Raw genomic sequence first — 26,409 nt, 5'->3', positions numbered from 1 at the left:
GTTACTCCCCAGCTCGCTATCTTTTATAGTCGCCGCTCGTCTTGTTCTGGAACCTGCCAGAACGCCACCTCCCAATCAGCTCGCTCGCTTCCGATCTTTGACCAATCACCTCTGCGAATCTTGGCAAAAAATCCGCCCGCCGCCTCTTGGCCAATCATCATCGGGGTTGCCGTCTTGCCCAATCCCGTCACAGAGTCTTCTACTCTAGACCAATAGCTTTACTGCACCTCTGACATGAGTCTTTTTCGTTCAATAAGGTGTTTGTAACAGTCACGCCATCTGACCAATCACTTCGCTTGCTCCTCCTTTGCGCCCGCCCTGTTCCTTGGCTCTACCAGAAACTTCCAGGGGACGCTGGTCTGAGGTTGTGGATTGATGTCACCGTTATCCAATAGGATTCGAGCAATGGGTTGGGCGGTAGAACGAACCAGTAACTGCTCGAGAGATTGCCTGGGGGGGTTCTTATGCAAATAACTGTGTTTCCCTAACCGCCTCCTGTGGCGTGCTCTCGAATGTACATAGCTGCGGCCGCGAGACGGCGGCACCCCGCGTCACGTAGCTGGTAGGCTGGGCCCAGCCGGTGCGGGCTGGCTCTGTGATTGGCGGGCTGAGCCGGGGCTGCCAGTCGGCGCTCGCAGTGTGTCCTGTGACGTAGTGCGGGCTACTGGGCGCGTCAGCAATGGGGGTCCCGGGAGGGGAGCGATGATCAGGCAGAGCCTGAGGAGAGGGGGGGGAGGGGGAAGCAAGCGGAGTAGGGCGGCTGGAGGAGGAATGGGGGGGGGGGTTGGGGAGCAGGCAGGGTGAGGAGGGGACAGGCGGGGAGGGGGGCGCAAGCAAAGTGATGGAGGAGGCAGGTGAGGGGTGGGGACTAGGGGAGCAGCTGTAGCCGTGGAGGGGGGGGGGGCATGCCAGGGCTGGGAAAGCAGGCTAGGGAAGGCTGACAGAGGTGTATGTTGGGGGAACAGGCAGAAAGGGGGGGGGCTAGAAAGCAAGCAGAGTGGGAGGGGCCCAGTGTTCCCTCTGCATGCTTGATTGGCCACCCACGAGAGATTTAAATGATCAGCTGAGTGCCCACAACTGGAAGAATGTGTTTTGATATTGCTAGTTCATATCCCCTATGCCTCAGTGTACAACATTAAATGTATTCCGCACATGGAAAAATCAGAGGAAACATTGGAAAGGAATGGGGGAGTAGGAAAGGGGACATGCAGGAACTAGGGGAGTAGGCAGACTGGTGGTATGGAGGGGCTGAGGAAGCAGGCAGAGGGGAGGGGTGGGGAAATAGGGGGGGAGCAGGGAGCACGTGGGGACTGGGGGAGCAGGCAGGAAACAGGCAGACAAGGGAACAAGCAACCAGGAGGAGAGAGCAGGGTGTGTAGGATTTGCATTCTAGTGTTTGTAATTAATGAAAGTTCAGTTAGATGCCAACTGTCATCTTTCAAGAGCTGGTGGAGAATTTACTCTTATTTGGTTGCAATGAAGCAATTCCATATAGTGAGAAACTGCAAAGGAAAGGTGCCTATGTTGGTGTCTACTTCATTGGGTTGTCTCTCCAGCATGCTGGGATTATGTGAGGAGTTTAGATGCCTCTCAGAGGCAGGGTCCATATAGGCGAACTAGGCGGTCGCCTAGGGCGCCAAGTTAAATGGGGCGCCAAATGGTGGCGCAATATCATGGAGGGGGGGGGCACTGATTGCATGGTTTGCCTAGGGCAGGTGTGCCCAAACTTTTTTCAGAGAGGGCCAGATTTGATGAAGTGAACATGCGTGAGGGCCGACCATTTTGCCTGACATTCTTTGAACCATTAAAATTAAATGCAAATTAACTATTTTATGCAAAGTTTATTGCAAACGGCATACTTTTCATTTCGTCACATGGATGACAAATCTAAACAGGTGTTAAATCACTCTGCCTTTCATATCTGAAGGCCAGATGAAAAAAAATCCAGGAAGCTGAAATATATGTCAGGAACATTGTAAAGTACATTACATATTATTGGTAATAAAGGTTGTCTGTCAACTCTTAAGTTCAAAAATTATGAACAGGAACATAACACCAAGTATACATGTTGTGTCCAGTTATAACTGATTTAGACCAACTGACATTAACTGAGCTTTTACAATGTATTCATCTCAATACATATGGATTCGTTGGGGGCCATAAAAGATAGATATTGCCAAATTACCTGTGGTGCCGTATTAAACCGGAACACTGGCCGCAATTGGCCCCCGGGCCGGACTTTGGACATGCCTGGCCTAGGGCATCAGTTGCTGGCAGCTAGTCTAGGGCCGCCCCTGCTCAGAGGCATGCACAAATCCTTCATTTCTGGAGTCTGAGTGATTTTACACATTTAACAAGTGAGACTGGGAACAAGTCTTAGCCTTGTTTCTGCTTCAGTTGGCAGGATGACTGCCCTTACATGCAATCCTTCACTCACACAGATGCATCATGATTACAGCTGCCTCATACACTCTTGTATACAGTTCTCTCTCACACAGCACCCACAAACCACCAAAGTGTATTTTCACAGTTTTTATAGCTGCCAAAGGGATAGCCTAGAGACTGGCATGTTTTATGGGAAAGAACAATGAGGCATTTAGCTCTCTCCTTGTAGAGACATAGAATGAGTTTTAGGAATCCAGATGTATATATTTTTGCATGGTAACCATTCTTGAAACCACTCCAAATTTTTGTTTGCTCTTCTAACAAATGCTGTCACACCTACATTTAGTTGTAGCGTAAGCTGTGAAACTATTAATTCAGCTAGATAAAAGTTCTGATGAAAATCTGCCGTTGTTCCTCCATCTTGTTCTTCCCCTCTCTTGACAATTACAAAATGCAGTATATTCAGAATATAGTAATAAAGGCAAATCATTGTTTCTCTTTATAGGGTAATACTTTGTATTGATTTTTTTTCACTTAGCATTAATGAGTGCTCACTACATCCTGTCTCACAGTGGCCAGCATTAGCTGCTTCTGATGAAATTCAAGAAATCCTGCAGTATGCTGTTATTGGATAACTTGCTTAAAGGAAGGTTCCTCCCATCGTCAATACACAGAGGTCTTACATCCTGACACAAATGGGTATATATATAACTGTTGGCCTCTGCTACTTCATGGTAATGAATTCCACAAGCTAATTGTACATTCAAAATATCCTAGTGTGTTTCTTTATTCTTAGCACCTCCCTCAATATTGAATGATCCATTTGCTGTTCCTGGTGTTCAGTTGCCTTTTCTCTTACTTGAGACTTAATCACTCTTTTTCTTCTTCCTGGTCCATGGCACCCCATCACTAGCACCATATTGTTTTCTCCCCGTCTGCACATTGAGCTTTTACAATTCCTCACACACATATCTTATTATGATGAGAAGTGTGTCCTTTTCTTTTGTAGCTAGACCAACTAATTTGTCACATATCTCATGTTGCCACTATGCACAGCTACAATATTTAGTGTTGTATCACATGGAGAAGAGATGCCAGGAGAGAGCAATGCAATGAGAGGTCAGCAACATCAAGAGTGGATTCCTGGTTTGGTGAATTTTAAACAGGACACTTAAAAACTAGTATTAAATTGGTATTAAAATAATGTGCTTCCGTAGTCTACCATTGTTATAGGACACTTTGGCTATGTCTACACTACATCTAATCCAGAAATATGCAAATGAAGCTAAGCATGGAATATCGCGGAGCCTCATTTGCATACCTAGTGAGCCACCATTTTTGCAGAAGAGGCTCTTGTGCCGGAAGGTGCTGTCTACACTGCCCCTTCTTGAGCAAGAAAAAACCTCTTGCACAATGCCATTCTTCCTGAAAAGTAATCGGCGTAACGGCACTGAGCAAGAGGTTTTTTCTTGCACAAGAAGGGGCAGTGTAGACAGCTCCTTCTGGTGCAACAGCCTCTTCTGCAAAAATGGCAGCTCATTAGGTATGCAAATGAGGCTCGGTTTTATTCCACGCTTAGCCTCATTTGCATATTCCTGGCACAAGAAGCTGCGAGTGTAGACATAGCCTTTGTCAGGTTGGTGTGGTTTCATTCACCAATGGTTAATTTGGCCCTGTTTAAGTTTTGTAAATACAAGGAACATGCTGACACACATGGTGTTTTGCAGGGACTGTAATCCTTGCTCACAATAAGCTCTCCTTCATTTTTACCTATATTTTAATTCAGCTGGAGGTTTATCATGGAAAAGTTTGGGAAAACATCATGGAGGATGACGTGGTCACAGTATAGCCTTAATACTGTCACAAGTCTTGGATTAATGGTAAAATACTTTGGTAAATCATGGACTTATTTTCTAAAAACCAAAGTATATGTAGACTCACGCTACTAAATAGTTATTTTGTACGTTATAGACATAGTTGCTATCTCCCTCTAGCAAGCCCAGATTACTTTTATTTTTTAATAGCACATTTACTCAGTGTTGCTCAGGTCTTAAGGAGGGGCCCCGAGCAGCCTATGGAGAATGCAAGAGTCAGAGCAGGCAGTGCCGGAGGGAAGAGGGGGGGTTCAGGAGTTTGGGCAAGTGGTTGGGAGGTATGTGGGACATCAGGGTGGGAGGTGCAGGGGGCTGGCCGATCCTAGAGTGTGGCTGGGTCAGCAGGCCCATACTGCCTTACTGCTGGCTTCCCGGAGCGGTGAGGACCATATTACAAGGCTGCCAGCGCCCCAGGGTGGCAGGGGCTGCACTGCCTGGGTGGCAGCTCCCAGGACAACAGGAGCTAAGCTGCCTAGGCAGTGTCTCCCTAGAGCTGGTGTGGAGAGGGAGAAACTAGTCCCATCGACAGGGGGGCAAAAGGGAAATTGCCCCAGGGCTCGGAGAGTCAAAGGGGCCCAGAGCTCCAGGTACCTTTGAATTGGTGTTCCACATTGCTCTAAGGGCTGGAGGAGAGGGAGTCATTCCAACTGACTGCCCTCTGCCCCGATCCTTCCACCTGAGGTTCTTCCCCTTCCAGGGTCACAGCTCCAGGCCCCCCCCTCCCCACACCTTACCCTGGGGACCGTGTGGCTGTAAGCCCCATTGGCAGAAACAATCATATTCTAGGTAAATCCCATTGTCTTGGCACAGCCAAACCCTTACCTTCCTTTAAGTTATAAGAGGAAGCTGCATACCAAAAATGGTGGTCCTAGCTCTTATAGTTTAGGAGGAGTTCCTGAACAAACAGATACACAGACACAACAATCTCTCTCAAATTTTATCTTAAGAGTTTTATGAGGCACCTTACCACCACCCCTTGTATTTAAATGGCTGTCATAATGGTGCCACAGGACTGCTCATTGGTTTTACAGTGGTCTACCTATAACATATTGGAGGGAAGAGCCACTATGAGTCTTATCAATTGTAATCTTTTGTCCCAGCAGAGTAGTCACAGGACTACCTAATACTAACTTCCTTTCAGCTTTTCTCTTCAGACTTTCATTATAGGTTGTGCAACTATCCACCTATGAAGTTAGCTATCCTATCTCATGCAAAGATCCATATCATTTTCTTTTGTGCTGCTTCATATGCAGTAGTGTTACTTCAAAGATGAACCAAACAGACTGGTTTAGAAATTAAAGGCTTGGCTAACAGGATTGTGCTGTTCCTATAAGAACAGTGGCATTAATAATGCAGAGCTTGGCACAAATCTGACCTTGACATACATTTTTTTTTAAAGATAAGGGGAAAAATCACCACCAGCCTAAATCTTTTAAAATATATTTTGGTAATAACTTCCAGATCATCATGTGAGCATCTCTTAGAGCCCTGTAATCCCACTTTTGGTTGGTTTTACTGCATTTGAGATCAATAATGACCCCATCTCCTTTCTGGCAGCATGAAGTAGTTATCCAATGAGCCTTTTCCCCTATGCCACACAGCCAAATGGGTTGGAGATAATGCTTAGGTTTCTTCAGTAAGGCTAAATAGCTGGTGTAGAATTAGAAATTGAACCCCTATCTTTAGCTTGATAGAATAAGGCAGATTTTTTCACATAATTTATACAATAGAGTAATTTAAAAGTAGGGATTGAATATAAGGAATGTATTAGTCAAATGCAAAATACTGAGCTCAATACAAGAGTAACTGGGTAAAATATAACTGCCTCTGATGATATACAGAAGGTCAAAGTAGGTGATCCAAATTCGTCCTGACCTTAAACCATGATATGAATTGTGAACTATTTTTGGGACAAAAATGTACAAAATGTTATTCCTTTCTAAAAGAGAATACTATGTGTAAAAACTCCAAATAAACTAAAAACCCTATAGCTCAGTCAGTGTAACATACCTCATGCAAACTATACATGAAAATGACAGGCAACATGCAGATAGATACACAAAACAGCAAAATACAGCACACACGAATTCAGTACAGGCAGTCCCCGGGTTACGTACAAGATAGGGACTGTAGGTTTGTTCTTAAGTTGAATTCGTATGTAAGTCGGAACTGGTACATATTGTAGGGGAAACTCTAGCCAAACATTTCTCCAGAGCTCAGTTTTATTCTCCCACATCTCACTTCCCTCAGTCCTTTATTCTCAAGCTGAGGTGTCTGCTGAGAAAAGCCGCTCCGCGTCTCCCTGGTCTGCTGGGGGGGGCGCTAGCTTCACGTCTCCCTGATCTGCTGGGGGGAAGCAGCTAGTGTGGGGTTGCCTCACCCCGTTTGTAAGTAGGGATCTGATGTAAGTCGTATCCATGTAACCCGGGGACTGCCTGTATTGCTAGTCCAAAAATTCAATTGTCATGAATCAGGCCCTGCAAAATTATTAGACTAGATTAAATATCATACTGTATTTAAAATAATATTGATTGGATTTATATTATTTGCCTTTGTGCTTTTGAACCATTAGGACATGTTTGGGTCACATTTTAAAGATTTTCTCTGAATCTGTGAGGGCTAGAAATTTTTTTGTTTTTTTCATGAAAGCTGAGACTCTCATGTCATCACATAAGTCTGTGAGCTGCTGCTTTTTAAAAACCCCATCAAATTCATGCTACTTGCAATGAAATCACAAGAGTTGGCAAAACAGACTATATGAATTATTGTATGTAGTGTAGAAATATTGGCCCCAGAATATTAGACAACTTCAGTTAGAAAGTAGGGATGTTAAAATGCATTTTTTTGTAAATGTGTAGCTGCTGAAATTTTCAGTGGGTGCATGTTTACATGTGGGAGGGGAAGCTCCCCTGTGCTGCTACCAGAGGGGTGTGGCAGGTGGCTCCATGGGAACCAGTATGCGCAGGGATCTGACTTAAAAGCTGGCTCTCCGCACGTACCGGCTCCTGCCAGCTCCCCTGCACTGCTGCTTCTATATCAGAGGCAGCAGTATGGGGAGGCAGGTAGTTCCTCGGGAGCTGGCAGCCCCTCTCCTCTCTCCTGCTGCCTCTGCTACAGAAGCAGTAGTGCGGGGGGCTGTGTGTAACAGTGAAGGTTAACCAATGAGCTCAGGCTCATTGGTTAACCATTTACACAGTTACACTCTCACATTCCTAATAGAGAGACAAGCTTTCACACATACATGGAGCTCTTTTGCAGGTCACTTTTTGTCATTTCAGGGAATGACAGTTTCTTATTTAGGAGATTAAATATTGCACTTATTTGTATGTATCTCCCATAGTCTACAAAGGCACATGTAGGCAGGCAAGAAAAGATTACTGGTTGTATTAATTAGATATACTTGTGTGCTGTGTACTTGGATTTTTCAACCTTGACTACATTAAACTTTACATTTCCCATTGTTACTACTAGTGCACACACCACAGAGTAGCAAAGGAGGCAGTTTTAGTGTAGATAGGGTTCAGGTAACCTTGTTTTAACCTCTGTGGCCAGGTCTACACTAGACCTGGCAGCTCTGTTTAAACAATATGCAACTCCAGCTATGTTATGTAGCTGGAGTGGGCTTACATTGAGCCAAACTTTGCAGTGTCCTCACAGTGGGAAGCCGATGGGAGCAAACACTTCCATTGGTTTCCCTTACTGCTCACTGGAGGGAGTGCCTTCTGAGTTTGATTTAGTGAGTCTTAACTATGCTCGTTAAATCAAACTCCAGAAGATTCATCCCGGCAGTGGCGATCTTCTGTTCAGTGTAGGCAAGGCCTTAGTTATATAGATCTCCTATGAGCAGTATTAAAACACTGACAGCCATCTATACTTGTACTCCCACCATTCATGCCACTGTATAGCTGCAATGGTGGGAAATCTTAATAGGAATACCTAAACAATTTACTTTTTATTCATGAATCTGTGCACCTTTATTAAGCATTTTGGTTTAAATAGCTAACGATAGAGCACTGAAAAAAAATGGAACTATATCAGTGCTAAATATTTCTCTTTACTTTGTTTTCACTGTGTATTGCCTGAATTTCCCAAATTGTCAATCTTATCAGATGAATGGAAAAATACTGGGAATGCAGAGGAATCAGGTATTAGCTAGTGTTATATTTCATATTAGATAGAGCTTTTACCAAAGCAATAGAAGAGATTATATTAAATGACAGTAATAAGCAGACTTTTGAATGATAGCATTTTATTAAAGATACTGTATCAAAACATTAATTAAAGAGTTTAAAGTAATATCTTTAAAACCTGGGATGTCCCTTGATGTTATTTTACAGAGACTACAAATAATTGCTATGTTACAGCAGTCACAGCCTGCTCCAGGCTCCCTTTGCATAAATATTTTGGGGAGGCCCAGAGCAGGCTGCTGTCTGTTAATATTGTGCCCATTTCTCTTTTCTTGCCTTGTAAGAGTTGCAAGTCTTGAGAGTGCCACAGGTTTCCCATTCTCTGGAAGATCAGCTCCATTTCCTGTCAATGCCTTACTATGTTGTGTCTTCTCCCTTAGGAACTCACCAGTGGGTTAGTTCTCTCTCCTCTTTTCATGTTCACAGATGAATCACTTTTTTTTCTATTGTTTTAAAATAGCCAGAAGGCCAGACTGGTGAACATTCCCAGCATTGTACTCAACCTTTAAAGGTGCAGTAACATGTTCTTGATCTCCCTTTACACTTCTGCCTGCTAAAATGGTTAAGGGTATGCAATCAAATAAAGCATCCCAACCCACCGACACGTAATATTTTCTCTATCATTTGCATACTGTAGCTAATTTATAGAACTAGGAGAAAGGCACATGGTCCACACAAGCAGCAGTACAGACAATAGGCTAAGCATGCCAAAGAAGTAAGCAAATGCAAGTAATAAGTAAAAGTATACACAAACACCTCTATATAACAATTATTTCTAAAAAAAACCATATCTTTTTACAGCCATAACAGAATCAGTGAGATGCAGTGCTGTAGTAGTAGATAATGCTAAATCAAAATTTTATTCTATTGACATGTCTGAATTTGATCCATTTTGGTCTGTAGTGGGGAAGCTTGATGGTTTTTCTAATCTGTCCAAACCCTGAATGCTAAACACTGAATGCCCTGTTATGCTCTAAGCTCATTAATTTAGCTGGAAATATTAGGAGTGCTGAGATGCTTGGGTCACAAAATGAATGCCTCCTTCTCTCCTTTAGGTTTGCCTTGCAAGTCTCACATTCAGAACAAAGTGCATACTGTTCCCTTTGAAGATTATTTCACATTCACGCATGTTCATGGCCAATCAGTCTGTCACATTAATTCACCAGTCTTCTTGTAGGATTCCAACACTATCTCCTTACCCCCACTTAAAGGTAGTGCTTCACAGGTCTTCAATAGCACGATCAGCAATTGGTGATGGCAGTAGGGAAGCAACAGGAAAATTAAAGTTTTCCTCTCTTGATTAGAAGCCTCATTTCCGGTTGTATCCTTTCACATGACCCCAGATAGGTTTTTGGGGTTTTGCATCTTATTCTCCAGACTAGAACAAATGTGGATGTTGTTTTAACTCTTGATTTATTATTGTAATTGCCCTGAATATATTAAAATTACATCTTGTTAATTTGTATTGTTTTAAAAAGTCTAAAAGTTTTGATGGCAACCTTATCAATGTTCATTTTACAAAAGGATTGCAGCAAGTGATTTGCAGGATCTGCTAGCAGATTTCAGTGTAACCCTCAACACCTAGCATGCAGCTCTTTTGGTTATCTGCCCTGGGAGATGAGAGTTCAGTTTATTTTCCATAGATGTAAGGATAGTCACCAGTAAATCATAATATAATTTGGAGTAAATTATAATATAATTTGGAGACAAGTCCAAAAGGTTTTTACTGAGAACTCTTATTTGACTCTGTTGTGGGTGCCATTACCAACTGGTGTGGTCTGTCAGGAAGGCAAAGTTGGTGCCAGTTCAGGTCTGGCAAAGGTGGTTCTGAGCTTAAAGTAGTCTTTTGCAGACTGCTTCTCCCCCATGTCCTCTTCAAATTTGGAGCTTTCAGTTCTTCAGCTTAGACGTCCCTATTTCACTAGTGCCACACAAAAGAAATGCAAGAAAAATATTAAGCATCAGAAGCCCATGCTCAGGTGCCATCCCATTACCTTTCCCGCCTCTACCTTTTGGTTTTGCTCTAGATGTTACTGTTTCAATTGGACTCACAGTGGACATCAAGTTAGGGAACCATGTTAGGTAAAAATACTTTTTTTCCCCTTACTCCCAATTAATCTTAAACATTATCCTAAGTTTGTTGCAAAAATTAACTTTTCATTTGATTAAATATGTTGTCCTCCCTTATTTTTGATCTGATTCTCAACACTTTAGAGAGGACAAATGGCTTATGGCTTGATTCACTGGTTGAGAGAAAGCTACCTCCCCTCAGCTGGTCTCATAGCTTGGAGCAGTCACCTTTTTGGAAAAATGCTCCATATATATTTTTGTCTCTTCAGTTTGTTATGTTATAACAATGCGATTGAACCCAAATAGTTAGCCCTAATCAGTCAAATTCAACCCTGGTGTAAGCACATGCAACTCTCCTTTAAAGTAACTGACCAAATGCATTTGTGACAAATGTCAGCATACATAACACATGAAGCACAAACTGTGCATAAAATGGTAGTAGATGTGAACTATAAAGATAATCCTGTTAGTTGCTTTTCCTGGCATTCTGCCTTTTGCTATGTTGGTATATAAATTATGCCTTCTTAATTGTCAAATTGTTGTAAGGAACACTACTTACATCCATTATCTGATCATATTGCATCTAATATGTATTTTTCATTGCTATTTAAATCACAGCTGTATTGTACCCAGTATATTTATATAGTTTTCGGTATTGGATTATAGGTGATACCTTCCAGTAGGTTTCATTGAACTACTGCCTCGTGACTTTGATTTTGACCAGTTTCTAGGTATAGAAATGCTTTTGTTGTGTTCAGAAAAAGGAATTTATTGCATGCATATTCAGACAAAATACCAAAAGATTAATTTTCCTCTGTGAATATTAATGTCATGTTCATACAAGATTCTGAACTGACAACCTTGTAAAATCAAAGATATCTATTCATACACAGATCATATAGAGCTCAGTCAGGAGTACTATAAACTGCTTCCCACCACACTTCATAGAGCCCATTTTGCAGGGACCACCTCTGGAAGTGGGAAGATTTAGTCATCATGCATATTAATACTTACTTTTCCTGATGATATTGCAAAGCAGTTGTTTAGTGTTGACGATAGTGGAAATATATGTACTGGACTGTCCCCACCAGGGCCTAGCCACAGATGGGTGGGATTCAGTGGGTTCTGGCTCACCCTCTGTGCATCCCGTCCCACCCTCTTCATGGCTCTCCTCAGGTTGTTCCGGCTCTACTAACCCACCTGGCATACCAGAAAGGCAGCAGGGTTGGGGAGCCAGGGCTTACCCTGCTCCGCCCAGTACGCTAGCTGAGGAACAGGAGCAGCAGGACTAGAACCTCCACTGGAATGCTGCTTCCAGGCTGGAAAGCCAGGCAGGTGGTGGAACAGGGCAAATCTCTGCTTGCAGACCCTGTTCTCTGGGTGCATTCCTGTGTCCCCTGGCCCGCATGTCCATTCCCACCCCAGCCAGTTGGGGGGGGAGGTGGCTCCGTCCCTTCTCTCCTACTCCCTGCACCCCCCATTATTACCCATCCAAGTGGGCCCCTCTGGTTACACCATATATCCCCACCAGCACACTTTGCAAACCAGTGAACAGTTGCCGTTGCTAATGATTTTAAGACCCCAGTGAGCTGGATCTAGTGAACCCCACAGTAGAAAGCTCTGTATCCTACCATCAATCTGTAAAATCATCCAGTTAACCTAAGAACAGATGTTTTAAATGAAATCACAGTGCCAGCAGAATCTGATTCTGCAGTCTTCAAATACAGTAATTCCTCATTTAACACTGTAGATGAGTTTCTGAAAATGTTCGTGCTAAGCGAAAACGTGCCATGCAAGGTCAATTTTCCCATTAAAAATAATGGAAAAGGGGTTGCATTTCAGGTGGTGGTGGCAAAGTCAATTTTTTGGAGGTGCTGGGTCGTCAACGTCAACATTAGAGCAACACAAGACATCTAGCAACACAAGTCACCGCGGTTTGTTAAAACACAAAGACAAACACGTGAGTGAGCGGAGGAGCGCTGTGACCACGTGTATTCATCCGCTCATGCATATTACCACTGTTTTCACCAACTTATACTGCCATGCGAAGTAGTCCGCCACTTGATTATTTTCGTGTTATTTCAGGGACGGTCATGTTATTCAAAAAACGTTCCCTAAAAAAATCATGCTATTGCAAAAATGTGTTAAGCAGGCATGTGTTAAAGGAGTAATTACTGTATGCAATTGTCAATTAAACTACAGTCAATCTCTGTTTAAATGTAAGTGTACATGTTTTCAATTAACCACCAGATGGAGCCCACACAACCCCAAGGAAGAGAAATACATTGACTTTGGCAGAGAAGACTTGTAACAGTGTATGCTTCTGTAGCTTCCTATAAATCAGCAATTGGTGATCTATTTTGCTGTTTGAAAACAAAATGAGGGTTTGCACACCCAACAAGTTATAGCTCTACTGTATATATGTACAGCTACTTACTGTTTTTGCATACATTGTAATTATGTCAGGGCAAGGGGACAAAACTTGGCCTAGGCAAACATTTAAAAATATGAAAGATATTACTTGGAGATTTTCTCAAGTCTGGTGATTTAAGCAGCCAAGGAAAAATTCTAAAGGAACATCTTGCAGAACTCAGCTAGAGAGACTAGAGTAATACCCTTCTCCACACCACTTTCTTCAAAGGGAAATCAGAGGTTGAGGAAAAGCTCTATTAAAACATCTAAAGGAGATAGTGTATCCTTTATGGTAACTCATAGTTGGCAGCAGCTTCCCAGTGCTTGTTTCAGTTCTTGAAAGGTGGGATTCCCATTCAGAACACAGGATTTATGTTAATATATAAACCTCTTGGATTTATGCATAGGCTGCAGTTTCCTTAGTGAGGGAGAAAAGTAGATCTAGGTATAGAGTTGTGGTTCATGGAAGGTGTACAGCTCATTTATACACACTTTGTGGGGCTAGTTTGTTTGGATTTTGTGTAGCAGACCAAGTTAGTAAGTGGGGTATAGACAGCCATAGACAATTTCTGCATTTATTTGCTCTAAGTTGCTCTGCTTCATGGTAATGTTTAGTAATTTTTTATTTGGGTTCATGACCGTACTGTATTTGACTAGTTAAATACATTCTCCAAAGGTTATTTAATTAATTGTTTTCACAATCAGAATAATGTAAAGGGAATTGTAGTGTTATCAGTGAATTTTCAGATATTTTAATAAACTGACTTGACTGATTTATCTGCTGGTCTGTCCTAGTAGCAGTACCCTCAACAACACATTCTAGCAAACTGCAATTAAACACAATCTTTGTTAGAGAGGGACTACTATTATTTCCCAAACCATTATAAATCAGGCCCAATGCTGTTACTTAGGGCTAATCTACATGGCATTGCTGATACAGCTATAGCTGTACAGCTATAATGGCAGAGTTCCAGTGTTTTCCGGGAAATGGAGATCTTTTGGCTGTATAGCTCCTGACGAAATAACGTAAGTTGTATCAGCAAAAGGACTTACTGGCTGCTGTAGCTGCACCTTTTTTTTGGCCAGCATAGCTATGTTGGTCAGGGATGGAGATTTTCTCACATAGGGTATGTCTACACAGCAGCATTATTTCAGAATAACTGACGTTATTTCAAAATAACATAATGCGTGTCTACAAAGCAAGACATTATTTCGAAATAATGTTGAGATGGAGGACTTCTAACTCCAACTCCTGTAACCCTCATTTCACGAGGAGTAAGGGAAGTCAAAGAAAGAGTGTTCTTCCTTAGACTTCCTGCTGTGTAGACAGCGCCAAAAGCCGAATTAAGCTATTTCAAATTCAGCTACACAATTGACATAGCTGAAGTCACATATCTTAGTTGGACTTTTGCCCCGCAGCGTAGATGTGCCCATAGGTTTTCTGACAAAACTTTGAAGTGTAGACCTGGTTGTGTTGCAGACTAGTGCCAGAGCTATGCAAAAAAGTGAATTTGTTAACAGAACATTACAGGTGCATTAAAATGGTGGGATGTGTCAGAATTAAGACTGCCAATATAACCTGAAACTGGCTACGTATGTAAGTGCATTCCAATTCAGTCCTGGATTGAATCAAGTTACTTTTAAATATGTCTACACTGAAAATGCTACAATGCAGACACTCAACTACAGCGACAGAAGAGGTTTTTCCATTGCAGTTAATCCACCTTCCTGAGAGGCAGTAGTTAGGTTGATGGAAGAATTGGATGGATGGATTTTTTTATACCCCTATGCTAATGTACATTTTCAATTAAGACATTCCCATAAATGTCCCATGCAAAGTTTTCTATAATTTTAGAAGCACATGTATAGTCAGAAAATAAAGCTGTACAAATCCTTGTCGGAGAAAAACAAGAGGGAGTATCACCTCTCTGGCATTATTCAATTCCAGGTCCTTCAAGAGATTTGGGAGCTCTTATCTGTGGAGAGACAGATCACATTGTTCTGCCCATCAATTCTGAAGCAGCGTTAACTCTGATAACCACCTCCTTGTGGTAGGAAGGAGGAGGAGGAAAGAAAGGAAATGGAAGGTGCTTGTTGCAGCATTGCCAACTTTTATAATTTTGTTTCTTAAACCACTAGCTCCAAGATCCATGTGCAAGTGAAAAATATCAAATTTCATTTTAAAAAAAAGGAAATTTGTAGCCCTCATGGTTGCTGAAAAGTGCTCCCTAAGAGCTCAGTAATCAGAAGACAAATAGAAAGAACTCTTATATATATAGATTAAAACTCATGAGATTTTAAAGATAATCTCATTATTTTTCGAGCCTGACTCATGCTTTTTGAGTGCTTGTAGTTGGCCATGCTGATGTTTTAACAACTGTAGCAACATGGCTCCATTGAAAGAACTCTGCCCTGAAGCTCAGGAGACAGGTAAGGTTGCTCAAAAGAAGTGTAGATACGCTTGGCTTCCAATGGATTCTTACAATCCAAAGAGATCTCAGGGTTGGGAATTTTGGGAACAGAACCTTCCCATTTCATCTAAGGGGCATTACACCAGTTACAGAATGTGAATTTTCGTCACTTGCCTCCTGCTATATAATCTCTGGGACTAAATTCTTATTCAGCACTTATTCAGGCAAAACTGTTGTTGATGTCAATGGCTAATTAGCTTGAGTAAAAGCTGAGTGAAAGCGTCAGTGCTGGACATACAGAGCAAAGTTATTTCATGAACTGTAAGAACTAGCTTTTTTTCTCCCACAGGAAATGCTAAAAGCAGCATCGTTTTTGTGGTTGCAATCTGCATGAAGACTTCTGGTGTAGTATCTTAAAAGAAATTAGCAAAGGATGAAATCTTCTTGTTTCTCTCTTAAAGAGGGGAATGAAGAAGAATTAAAATAAATGACAAAAGAAATCAATCCTACCATGACTTAGGCCAACGTTTTAAAAGTGACCACTAAATATGGGTATTCAATTTGATGCATTTCAGTGCAGATTATCAGAGGTGTCTCCATTGATTCACTTAGAATTGAAGGTGCTCAACACTTGAAATTCTGGCCCTTATGACGAGGTGTCCCATTTGAGACAAGTTGGGCACTCCAAGTAAATGGGCAGTTGAAAATCTGCATCTTAGGTGATCAACTTGTGATTTCTCATCCTAGGAATGTAGGACATTTTTAATAGAATCATAGGGTTGGAAGAGATCCCAGAAGGTCGTCTAGTCTAACACCCTGTTAAAAGCAGGACCCATTCCAACTAAATCATCCCAGCAAGGGCTTTGTCAAGCTGGGACTTAAAAACCTTTAGGGATGGAGATTCCATCACCTCCCCCAGGTAACCCATTCCAGTGCTTCATCCCCCTCCTAGTGAAATAGTTTTTCCTAATATCCAACCTAGACCTCCCCCACTTCAACTTGAGACCATTGCTCCTTGTTCTGTCACCACTGAGAACAGCCTCTCTCCATCCTCTTTGGAAACTCCTCACCCCCCCATGTAGTTTAAGGGTGCTATCAAATCCTCTCTGTCTTCTATAGACTAAATAAGCCTACAGAAAATATTTAAAAATATTTTTCTTGAATATGCTCATGTAAAACTAATATAGTTACATTTCCCAATAGTCATAAAGAATGCACAAAAATATTACTGCTGGGAACAGTCTCACTGAAAGTATAAATGCAGAATTGTTTCCCTTTTAGTTCTTGAGAAAATACAAGTTGCTTGAAGACAAAAATGACTTGAACAAAGACAGATTCCAGCAATATTTCCATTGGATGCTGGCACTAGTTCACTCAAACCTATGAAAAACACCAAAGACTATTTGTTTCACTGCTGAATATTTTAGTCAAAATTAATCAATTCCTGAATCATGCTTTCTCTTTCTCTGTTACAAATCAAGAGTTTTTCTTTTTGGAAAAAAAGTCCCAATTCGTTTGAGGGTCACTGCAGTGACTCTGTAGCTAAAACTGGATAAGACATTTTAAATTAATAACTTCTGTTTTTCACTTTTTACTAACCTCTTCCTCAAAGTCCTTCTGCACTGAAATTTCTCAAGAATAATTAGCTGAAAGGTGACTTTTTTGAAGTTGAAAGAAATTCAGAAAAGTAGTCTACAGTCACTAAGAATGAGAGCTTTTCAAAATGTGTTCCTAATTTTTTAAAATTAGCTTTTAATTTAAAGCCAGCTAATTTTAAAAGTTCAAAATAGCCATGTGCTTCATTTTGTGGGGCCACATGTCTTTGACTAGCTTGAAAACAACTGGTTTAGACAGGGCTGGCCTTACCATAAGGCAAACTGAGGCAGCCGTCTCAGCTGCCAGACTGTGGGGGGAGGGGTGCCACTAGGACCCAGAGTGTAGAAAATTGGGTCTGCTGCATATCTGCAGATGGGGGCGTCATTTGAGCTCCCCGCCTCAGGTGCCAAAATGTTGTGGGCCAGCCCTGGATTTAGAATTAAGATCGAAAAGTTTGGATTCTTATCCCGTTAAATTGGCGAGCACCTAAGAGCCATCTGTCATATAACTAACAGATATGAAGCAGTTATTGCACGTATCTTCTTAACTTCCATAATGATATTTATCCTCTCTGAACCTCAACAGGTATACTATCAGAGTTGTAGGGGAGGAAAACCTGCCCTTCCCACTATGTTTGGGGAGATGCTATCCAGCATATACCAAAAGAGCAAAAAAGGCTCCAGACGAAAGCTGAAGGGTAAGTTAAACAGAGAAAGAGATTGTGTACAGATCTCTCTGACCTCTATATATCTGATAGCTTTTCCCCATATCAAGAGAGTGAGTATGTGTAAGAGATACGATCTCTATGTGGAGACAGTTGTTAATCGTGGATATGATGTCAGATCCATTTTTATCTGTTTTTTAATGGCTTAGTTGCAAGGAAACCTTTAAAAATGAGTTCTTAAAAATGTGAAACTGCCTATGCAGGACAAAAACTGAAGCTGGCTTAACATTAGCATTTGGTATATTTAAAAGCTCATTCCAGATCATTACAAATTCCCTGTTTAGCTCTAAATAAGAACTGAGAGCAGAGATGTGGTTGCCAGTAAAATGTTTTTCAAAGCTGCAGCCCACACCACTGCCAGCATGCAGAAAGCAACAGCAGAACAGTGAGAAATCACTGGACATAGGAATAACAAGGCACCAGAAGAGACAAGGGTAGGAGAGGAAGAGCATCAAGACAGTGCTCCTTTCTCTTTGGAAAAAGGATTAACTATTAGTGTTTTTAAAAATACGGTTCTACATTTATGTAGCGCCTTTTATCGGCAAGGATGCCAACCAATTTACAGAATTACATATATACAATCTAAACATGCACAGAATTCCAGTTAGTAGAGGAAGTAGATACAGAGGAACTATGGCAAGAATAAAACTGAAAGTGCAATAAGCAACTCCAAATCAAGGATTTCTGTTCTCTTTTCATTTTTAAGTAACGAGTTTTCCAGAGATTTGTTTTTGTTTTACTGAAAGTGTTCCAACGTTCTTTAGTACTGTATTTACTTTTACAGCATCTGTCTCCTTAATGGGGTGCTTTTATAAACACTACCAATGTGGGGGAGCAGGAACGTGGTGATTTTGTATTTCTTGCATCCATATCATTATGTTCTCTGAAAAACACCCCAGTGCCCTTAGACAGCATTATTAAATGGTCTGCAAACTTTTGTTTAGCGCCCTTTCACCCACTCTTGTCTTAGTGGCACAATTTGAATCTCTCTCTTCTCTTTTAATTCCTAATTATATCAGCCACACCAGGCTTTTCTTTCAACTTTCTCAGGTTGTTCTTATGTCTGTTTTAATTTATCACTATAACGGCGTTTCTCTACCACAGCCCAGACTTGATTTGACCCTACTGCCTTTGATTTGTCCACAGGAACTCTTGATTATTTTTATTCCCTCTTGGGCCTTTTCAACCATTCTGGGTCTCTGCCTAATCCTTTCTGAACTTCTCCATGATGCTCCAGTTCACTCTCCTGGATCACAAAGTGAGCATTATTTCCAGTTCACATACATGTAAACTCTGAGGAATTCTGGTCTTCTGTTGCCCAAGCTGGTAGGAGTGCATCAAATCATCCTCCAGAAAACTGCTCTGATTGAAAGAGAGGAATTGGTGGGCTTTAGAGAGAAATTAAGAATGCCCTCACTGAGAAGGAAAAAGTCACAGCAAAACAGGTATAATGGGAAAAGTAAGGTATTCTGGGGTATTGCTGAAAAAACATAGTATGTCCAACAGGGCAATTAAATTCACAAAATAAAACTTCCTCTGTCATTGTGGCCCATCCACATAACTATCAAACTGCTTGCTGACTGTGTAAAACATGCTTGTAATAGGCCCAGGCTAACACATATCAAAAGTGGTTCCTGACCCAGGGGTCTACGAATCACACTTTCAGCTCCTCAGTGTATTCTGGGATGACGTTAGCTACTGTATTTCACCCTCTAAATTTTCCAGTCCATTTGCAGTCCTCTGGCCCAATGCAATCAGCTTTGCTGTCACACAACAGCCCACCCAGCACAAACGTCTGGTTTATACTTAGTACACAAACTGCAGTTAGAGTTTGTGCCATAGTGAGTTATAATCCCGTCTGATGGCTTTCCCAGCCAAGTTGAGTCACACTCACTCTCTGTTCCTTCAGGCATCTATAGGGCATTTTATCCACTCCCCCTCCTTTGGGACTGTTTGCCCTCCACTTCCCACCATGCTATTCTAATTTGGTCTCTGCTTCTGTGCTGTTCCAATTTTTGCCTGGCATCTCCCACAGCATTCCAAATCTCTCCGTGCACCCCATGCCACAATACTTTTCTTTCAACTCTGCTGCACACACAAGTTCTCTCTCACTTCCCTGGGCTACTCTCTCAGATCAGTTCAAGTTTATATATCAAGAGGTAACTCAAATGTCTGATAATCTACATGTATATAAATGTAAACACTTTATATAAAAATATTGCCATTACAATGTCTCATAGATCAGTAATTACTTTTAAACACTATTCTACTAACTACTATGGACATTTTCTTTTGCAGTGTACAAGATGGTTGGTTCTCTCATTGCCCTCAACAACTAATTGCTGACATAAAAACAGCATTTAAGCCAGCCAACCTGGTTGTTCTCTGGGTTGCTAAGTTCCATCTCAATGCATCTTGGGATGGAAGCAATTTAAATCTCTGGGGGAAAACCCCGAACCTTTAGAATAATGGAAACACTAGCATGCATTAATGTTAGGGGTGCTGATAAGTGCCACTGCCATTGACTTCTGTGGGATTTTGGGTGTCAAAGAAATGCACGATTGTTACTGTACTTTTTGTATGTAAAATGCTGAAGCCCCAATGCTATAATTAGATCCATGCACTCAGGACTGATAGGAGGGCCAGGACACAAATTTTCCTTTTCTTTCAGTGCATCAGACTCCAGCTTGAAATACGTTCACATTGTAAGTTTGTTTACAAACCTGAAACCCGCTTATAATTGAATATAAAAACAGAAATTTGATATAGTATCTGAAAATACTCATTTGATAAGGTAGCTGTATGCAATTTTTAGGTAAACTTTATTCAGTTATTTATATATTCTGACATTCTGTTTAGTGAGCTACAAATTAATCACAGTCTGAAAAATGGCGAGGTTTCAAAACTTAGCCCTGGAAGTTATATTAGCTCTAGCTAGAGCGCAAGACTGGGACTCAGGAGACCTAGACTCTATTCCCAGCTCTGCCACTGGCCTTCCAGGCAACTTTTGTCAAGTCATTTCCTTGCTCTGTGCCTGAGCTTTCCATCTGTAAAAATGGTGAAATGGTAGACTTCCTTGTGAAATCTGCTTGTGAAAAACTCTATATATAAAAAGGAGGTGTTAGCTTTTTTAAAACACTCTTTGCTCATCACTGCTTATCATAGATTTCATCATTAACAATCATGCAGTTAATATTTGTTTACACAGCTGGTGTCTAAGATTCCAGCCCTGACCTATCATTGTATTTTGAAAGGCCAAGTTGCCTCAGCTGATAGACAGTGGTTTCTTACTGCATTAAAATAAAACAGATAAGCTCTATATGTTAGGAATTCACTAGATTCACAGAGGTCTGTATGTGAGAAGATTCTGAAAGGGCATAAAACATCTTTGCTGAATTTATTAAGAAAGCTGAGCAATCCCTTCATACCCAACAGCCAGATACCACTGTGATGAGCAGGTTATAAAAACTTCAAGCATATACATATAGGCAATTGAAGGGAAGCATTACTGCATCAGAAGTGCCCATTTCAATTCTGCTAGAATATTGAGCATGGAAATGGCTGTTCTGATATTCTTTGATGCTATATAATCTTAATTCTCTATTTCTTCCTTTGTCCATACCACTGCAGCATGGTTTTACTTAGCTCACCCAACCTGTGGATGTCAATCTCAATAAAAATGCTGAGAATCTGAATTCTAGAACAGCTAGCGCTTTTCTCACTGTAGAGTCAGAAAGAATTATTCCTTGGCATCAATTTTCATTTTTTAAATTGATTTTGATATTAGGAATGATTATGCTCCTGCATATTAGTTGCTACATGATCTAAAATTTCACATGAAGAAACAACACTTGCAAATACTGAAGCACTCATCTGATGGACATGGAACTAAGAACTGTTTAATAGAAGTCAGTTAAGGGGTAACAGTTGTGCTTGTAATTGACAGTTTAAAAATAATGACTTGTATCATATCTACTTAGTAAAACAATAAAATTAAAAACAGAAATTGCTAATAGGCAACAGTAAAAATGGAATAATTAAACACTTGATGCTTTTAAAAGATATATACTTAATGACCCTAAAACAAAGACACCTATGATTAAAAGGGTCTTGAAACAAAAGACTTGCTTTCAACAATTCGTTCAACTTTTGTATGCTATATTGTATGCTTTGCTTTGGTGTTCCCTCTGCTGTCAACTTAGTGCTTGTTTTACGGTATGCTTATGCTTATGTTCTTTTCAAATGCTTGGCATTATAGTGAGATCGCATATCTTTTCTCAAATTAAATTTTGCTCCACATACTCCACATGTATACAGATGAACATCCATGTGCTGCTCCAGTTGTTCGTTATTTGGGAATATCTGAAAGCAGACCTGGCATATAGTCTCTCCAGCTGATAAATGAGATATCATATGCCGTACATGGTCATGTTTTCTGAAGTTTCCTTGATCACAAATGGAACAGACATACCTGGCCATGCCTTTGTGCATATCATTGTGGAGCCGCAGCTGGCGTTCTCTTAAAAACTGCTTCCCACATGTCTGACAAACAAATTGTTTTTCCTTGGTGTGAACAGTGTAATGTTCCCGTAAGTGACAACGCTGATAAAATCCTTTCCCACAAAGATTGCAGAAATGTTTGCGTCTATGATCTCTTTCATTCTCTTCCATAATAGCGTTCTTAAACAGATCTTGATCGAGGCAGTTTGACATATGTTCTACCACTAGCGTTTCAGTTTCAAAACGCTGACCACAATTAGGACATCGGAAAGGACAGGCAGAATGCTTATATAACTGTTTATTTGGAAGACTGTTCATTTGGAAGTGACTGTCCCTGAAATCCTCCAACATCTCTACAAACATCATATCCCTTATTTCAGACTGTTCCTCAGGATTCTCTTCTGAGTCCATTTTTTCCTCAGCATTTCTTATGCCATTCATTGTCAGGTCCTGGGGTTCTCCACAGGTTTGTGCATGATCCTGTAACTGTCTACCCTTGACCAATATTTGGCCACATTTGCCACAGGCACATATATTTTCTATGTGTTTAGATAAATAATGTGAGGATAGATCTTCCTCTGTAATTGTTAGCCCACACAGTTCGCAGGAAGAATTCTCTGCATCTTCCTGCACTGGAGAAACTTTCCTGTTAAGATGCCTTGCGTTTTTTAAACATTTTCTTGCATTCTCATCGATAGACAACCGGGGTTTCAGAGTTTTTCGAGAATGTCTCTTTTCATTCATCTCTTCTGCAACATAGTATCTGTAAAGTGGCTCTTCCTGTTCATCATCTAATTCATCATTGTCAGTAGATTCATTACAGTCTTTATCTGTCACTTTAATAATGTTAAAATCCTTCAGTTCATCTTCTTGGTTATCCTCTGGTTCCATCTTGATGATAATCCTTTTCCTCTCACTGGCTCTACTTCCTTCTTCACCTGATGTCTCAGATGCAACTATACTACTTTTTCTGCTTGTTATGTTTGACATGGGAGATGAAGAGTCATCGGCTACTTGACTGGTATCCCCTTTATAGTTCTCTGTTTGTGAAACCAGTAGTTTAGAAGCAGAGTCTTTTTCACTAAAGTCCATTTTTTCAATACCATAAAACCTGGTATTTTGGTATGAATGCCTATTAGTGCATGTTAACACGTGCTCATCCAGTAACTTTTCACAGCTAAAACTAAACCCACAGCTGTCACAGGTAAAGCTTCTTCCAAAGCGGCGCGAATGTGACACACGATCTTTTGTGTTAGAGAATTTGGACATGGTGCTTTTTTTGCAAACATCAAACAGTTGTTCAGGGAAGCTGCCTAGCTGCAAAGCTTCTTCATCAGGCTCCTTGTTATGGGTCGTGCTTATAGTAGAACTTGGTGGCTCCGCACACCACCTGTTTACTTCCCCACCATTTCTAGTAAGTGTGTCTTCATACATTTTCACACCAAATATCATTTTACTATTCTGTGTACTAGACGCAGAAGATGAACACTTTAAGTTAGAGGAGTCTGTATCTTGTATATCTTCTAAACATTCGGGCACATTATATAACTGTAGATAGTTCATTGCCACTTTAAATTGTTCAAAGTTAGCAGGGGCAGTCATAATTTTTCCTAAATACATAAACTGCAATATGAGATCAAAGCATTCAGCACTAATCTTCATGTTGCTGAGATTCAGCTGGGCTGTGGTGTGTTGGTGGTTCATAAAAAACATCCTAAAATAAGAGCTGCAGGCAGCTAGGACTGCTTTGTGTGCTTGAAAATAAATATCATCAATAGCAATGCAGCAGTCACAGAGAAAACCCCACTCTCTTTGGTTGTTTAGCTGCTGAAGGACATAGCTGCTGTGGCTGTTTCTTGCCATCTTGTGTTTCAATTACAATCCTGTGGGGGGAAAAAAGGGGAAAAGAAATTTGGTTATAAGCACAGAAAGTAAGAGGTAGCTCATTTTAATTCAGAGGACAATTGTTAAGACTGCAATTTGAGACCAATTTTTTTTAATATTCTTACTGTTTTTAAAAATCTGATTGGAAAGGTCTTTCTGGGCACAAATACCTACTAAAGAAAATCCAGTAAGATAGTAAAATATTAAAATATCCACTAATCCATTCTCCTGCTGAATTTGCAGTACCAGTTAACTAATAAACTTTACTGATTTCATTGGGGTTGGTCCTGCTTTGGGCAGAGGGCTGGACTTGATGACCTCCTGAGGTCTCTTCCAGCTCTATGATTCTTTACTAATCTCAACAGTACTGGGTCTAGTACACAAATCAGTAAGTAAACCACAAAGAAATATAACCAAGATTTTCAAACAAGACTAAGATTCTGGGAGCCCAACCTGAGATACTTTAAAGGGGCCTGATTTTCAGAAAGTGCTGAGCATCGATCTTCTGAAAATCAGCGTCCTTTACTGTGTCTCAAGTTGACAGTTGTGACATTGGCCAGTTTGGTAATAACCCTACATGATCACGGAGGAAACACAGGTTTAATTACTATTTTTTCCTTCTGAGGCTACCAGGAGGCTGGAAGCTAAGGATATTAAAATGCATTTAATTAAGTAATCACGTAACCGCTGAAAATTTTAGTGGTTACACACTGGGAGGAAGGGGCAGTCGGCTCCGCCAGCTTTTAAGTGAGTTCCCTACACATACCGGGAGCCTGCATGTAATCATGAAGGTTATCCAATGAGTCCAAGCTCGCTAGTTAACCAGGTACATGGTTATACTTTCACATACCTAATGAAGTACCATGGAAATAATACAGCCACTCCCCGACTTATGACCATCTGTACTTACGACCAACCTCCCATTAACCCCATTATAATATTTTCGAGTTAAGAACCATTTACATCAAGTTTTTTTTAACAGCGCAGGCAGAGCATTTAAAGGTATTTCTGACTTACGACCAAATCGAGTTACGACCAGGTGTTTGGAAAGTAACCCGTTCATAAGTCGGGGACTGCCTGTATGAGGAATCCTTAAAGAGAGGAAATATTTCTCACTGTCCAAAAACATCCACAATGTCCATTTAAATTACAATATTTATGGCTCTCTAATATCACCCAGGCCTTGGCTAGAAGTTGGATGGCTGCAGTAGGATGGCATGTATTATGCTAGGCACTGCACAAATACAGAACAAAAAACCCACCAACAATCCACAGCTGTAAAAAACAGAGAGATACTCCTGCTAAGTGTGTTAGGGACAAGAAAGATGTCCCTCTTCAAACTGAAAGCTGAGTAAGAAGTGAATATCCTGAGACACTACTCCAATCTAATTAGGCGAAGTGACACCAACTGTAGCAGCTTTGTTTGTTTCTTTGTTTTTACATTACACTCAAAAGTAAAGAAGTTGTTTTACGCTAGTTAATACAATGTGAGACTTTGGTGGCAACAGACTTTGTTATTTTACTTCCCAAACAGAATCTTTTACTTCATTGAAAAGAAAAGTTATATTCTAAGCAAGTTATAAGCAGTTAAATAATCTGGGATGTTTTTGTGAATAAAACCAAAAGCAAACATTCCTGCCCAAGATCTTGAATTTGATAAGTAATAACAAAGTATATTTGATATTCCAAGAGGTACTGGATTGATTATTATAGTTGGGGCACTAAACATGGAAGCCATGTATTTGGGTTGTTATGGTTACCTCAAGTGAGGCATTTGATCTGAGGTTACTTTGGATGCTCAGTCTCACGTGATAAGATGTTGGATTACTATTAAAATCCTAAAAACAATACTCCTGAGGGAATTTTGTGTCAAAAAATAAAAATTCTGCAAATTTGACGTGTCAAAATAACACTACGTAATCACACCAGTTTATTTCAGAATACCTGCCAGCAATATGTCTGTAGAAATACAGACACACAAAAATTCCCCCAGGAGTAGAGAGTTTAGAGAACTCCTCCTGCACCATTCCTGTTTCTCTCCCCTCTTGTCCTCCTTAAGTCCGGCCATAGGCCAAACACCCACAATCACTCCCCACTCTCCAGCCAATTCATCTGAACACTGTCCCCCACAGAGCCTAACCATGAAGCTCCCTCCCACACTAACTGGTCATATGTATTGTATGTGTCTGTGTATTTAAAAACAACACCGCATGAATATTGGACCTTCAGTGCAAAAATTATTATAGGCAGAGCTGGCACCATCTATTTTAAGGTTGTCTGATTCTTCCATTATAAGACCTTGTTTTCTGTGGTTTATAATCTGGCCAAACTCTTTGGGCTGAAGTTTTCCATGTCAGGGGTCTGCC

General features: G+C 40.8%; 1 protein-coding gene across 4 annotated transcripts in view; it reads right to left on the bottom strand.

Annotated features, from left to right (window-relative positions):
- Nucleotides 1-8,483: 8,483 nt before the first annotated feature.
- Nucleotides 8,484-26,409, bottom strand: part of ZBTB1 (zinc finger and BTB domain containing 1) — a 35,007-nt gene continuing 17,081 nt past the window's right edge. For 3 of the 4 annotated variants that reach the window (XM_075926404.1, XM_006134085.4, XM_075926403.1), the window contains exon 2: nt 21,539-24,042. In XM_075926404.1, the coding sequence (XP_075782519.1) occupies nt 21,887-24,022 (2,136 nt within the window). In that variant the 5' untranslated portion in view covers nt 24,023-24,042 and the 3' untranslated portion in view covers nt 21,539-21,886. Of the gene's footprint in view, nt 10,368-21,538; nt 24,043-26,409 lie in introns of those variants that run through there. The other variant, XM_075926405.1, reaches the window with a different exon arrangement.

This window comes from Pelodiscus sinensis, chromosome 4 (genome assembly GCF_049634645.1).
Source record: "Pelodiscus sinensis isolate JC-2024 chromosome 4, ASM4963464v1, whole genome shotgun sequence".
In the NCBI taxonomy this organism is placed as follows: Eukaryota; Metazoa; Chordata; order Testudines; family Trionychidae; genus Pelodiscus; species Pelodiscus sinensis.
The sequence above is the reverse complement of the archived record's forward strand: the minus strand, read 5'-3'. Positions and strand labels throughout refer to the sequence as shown.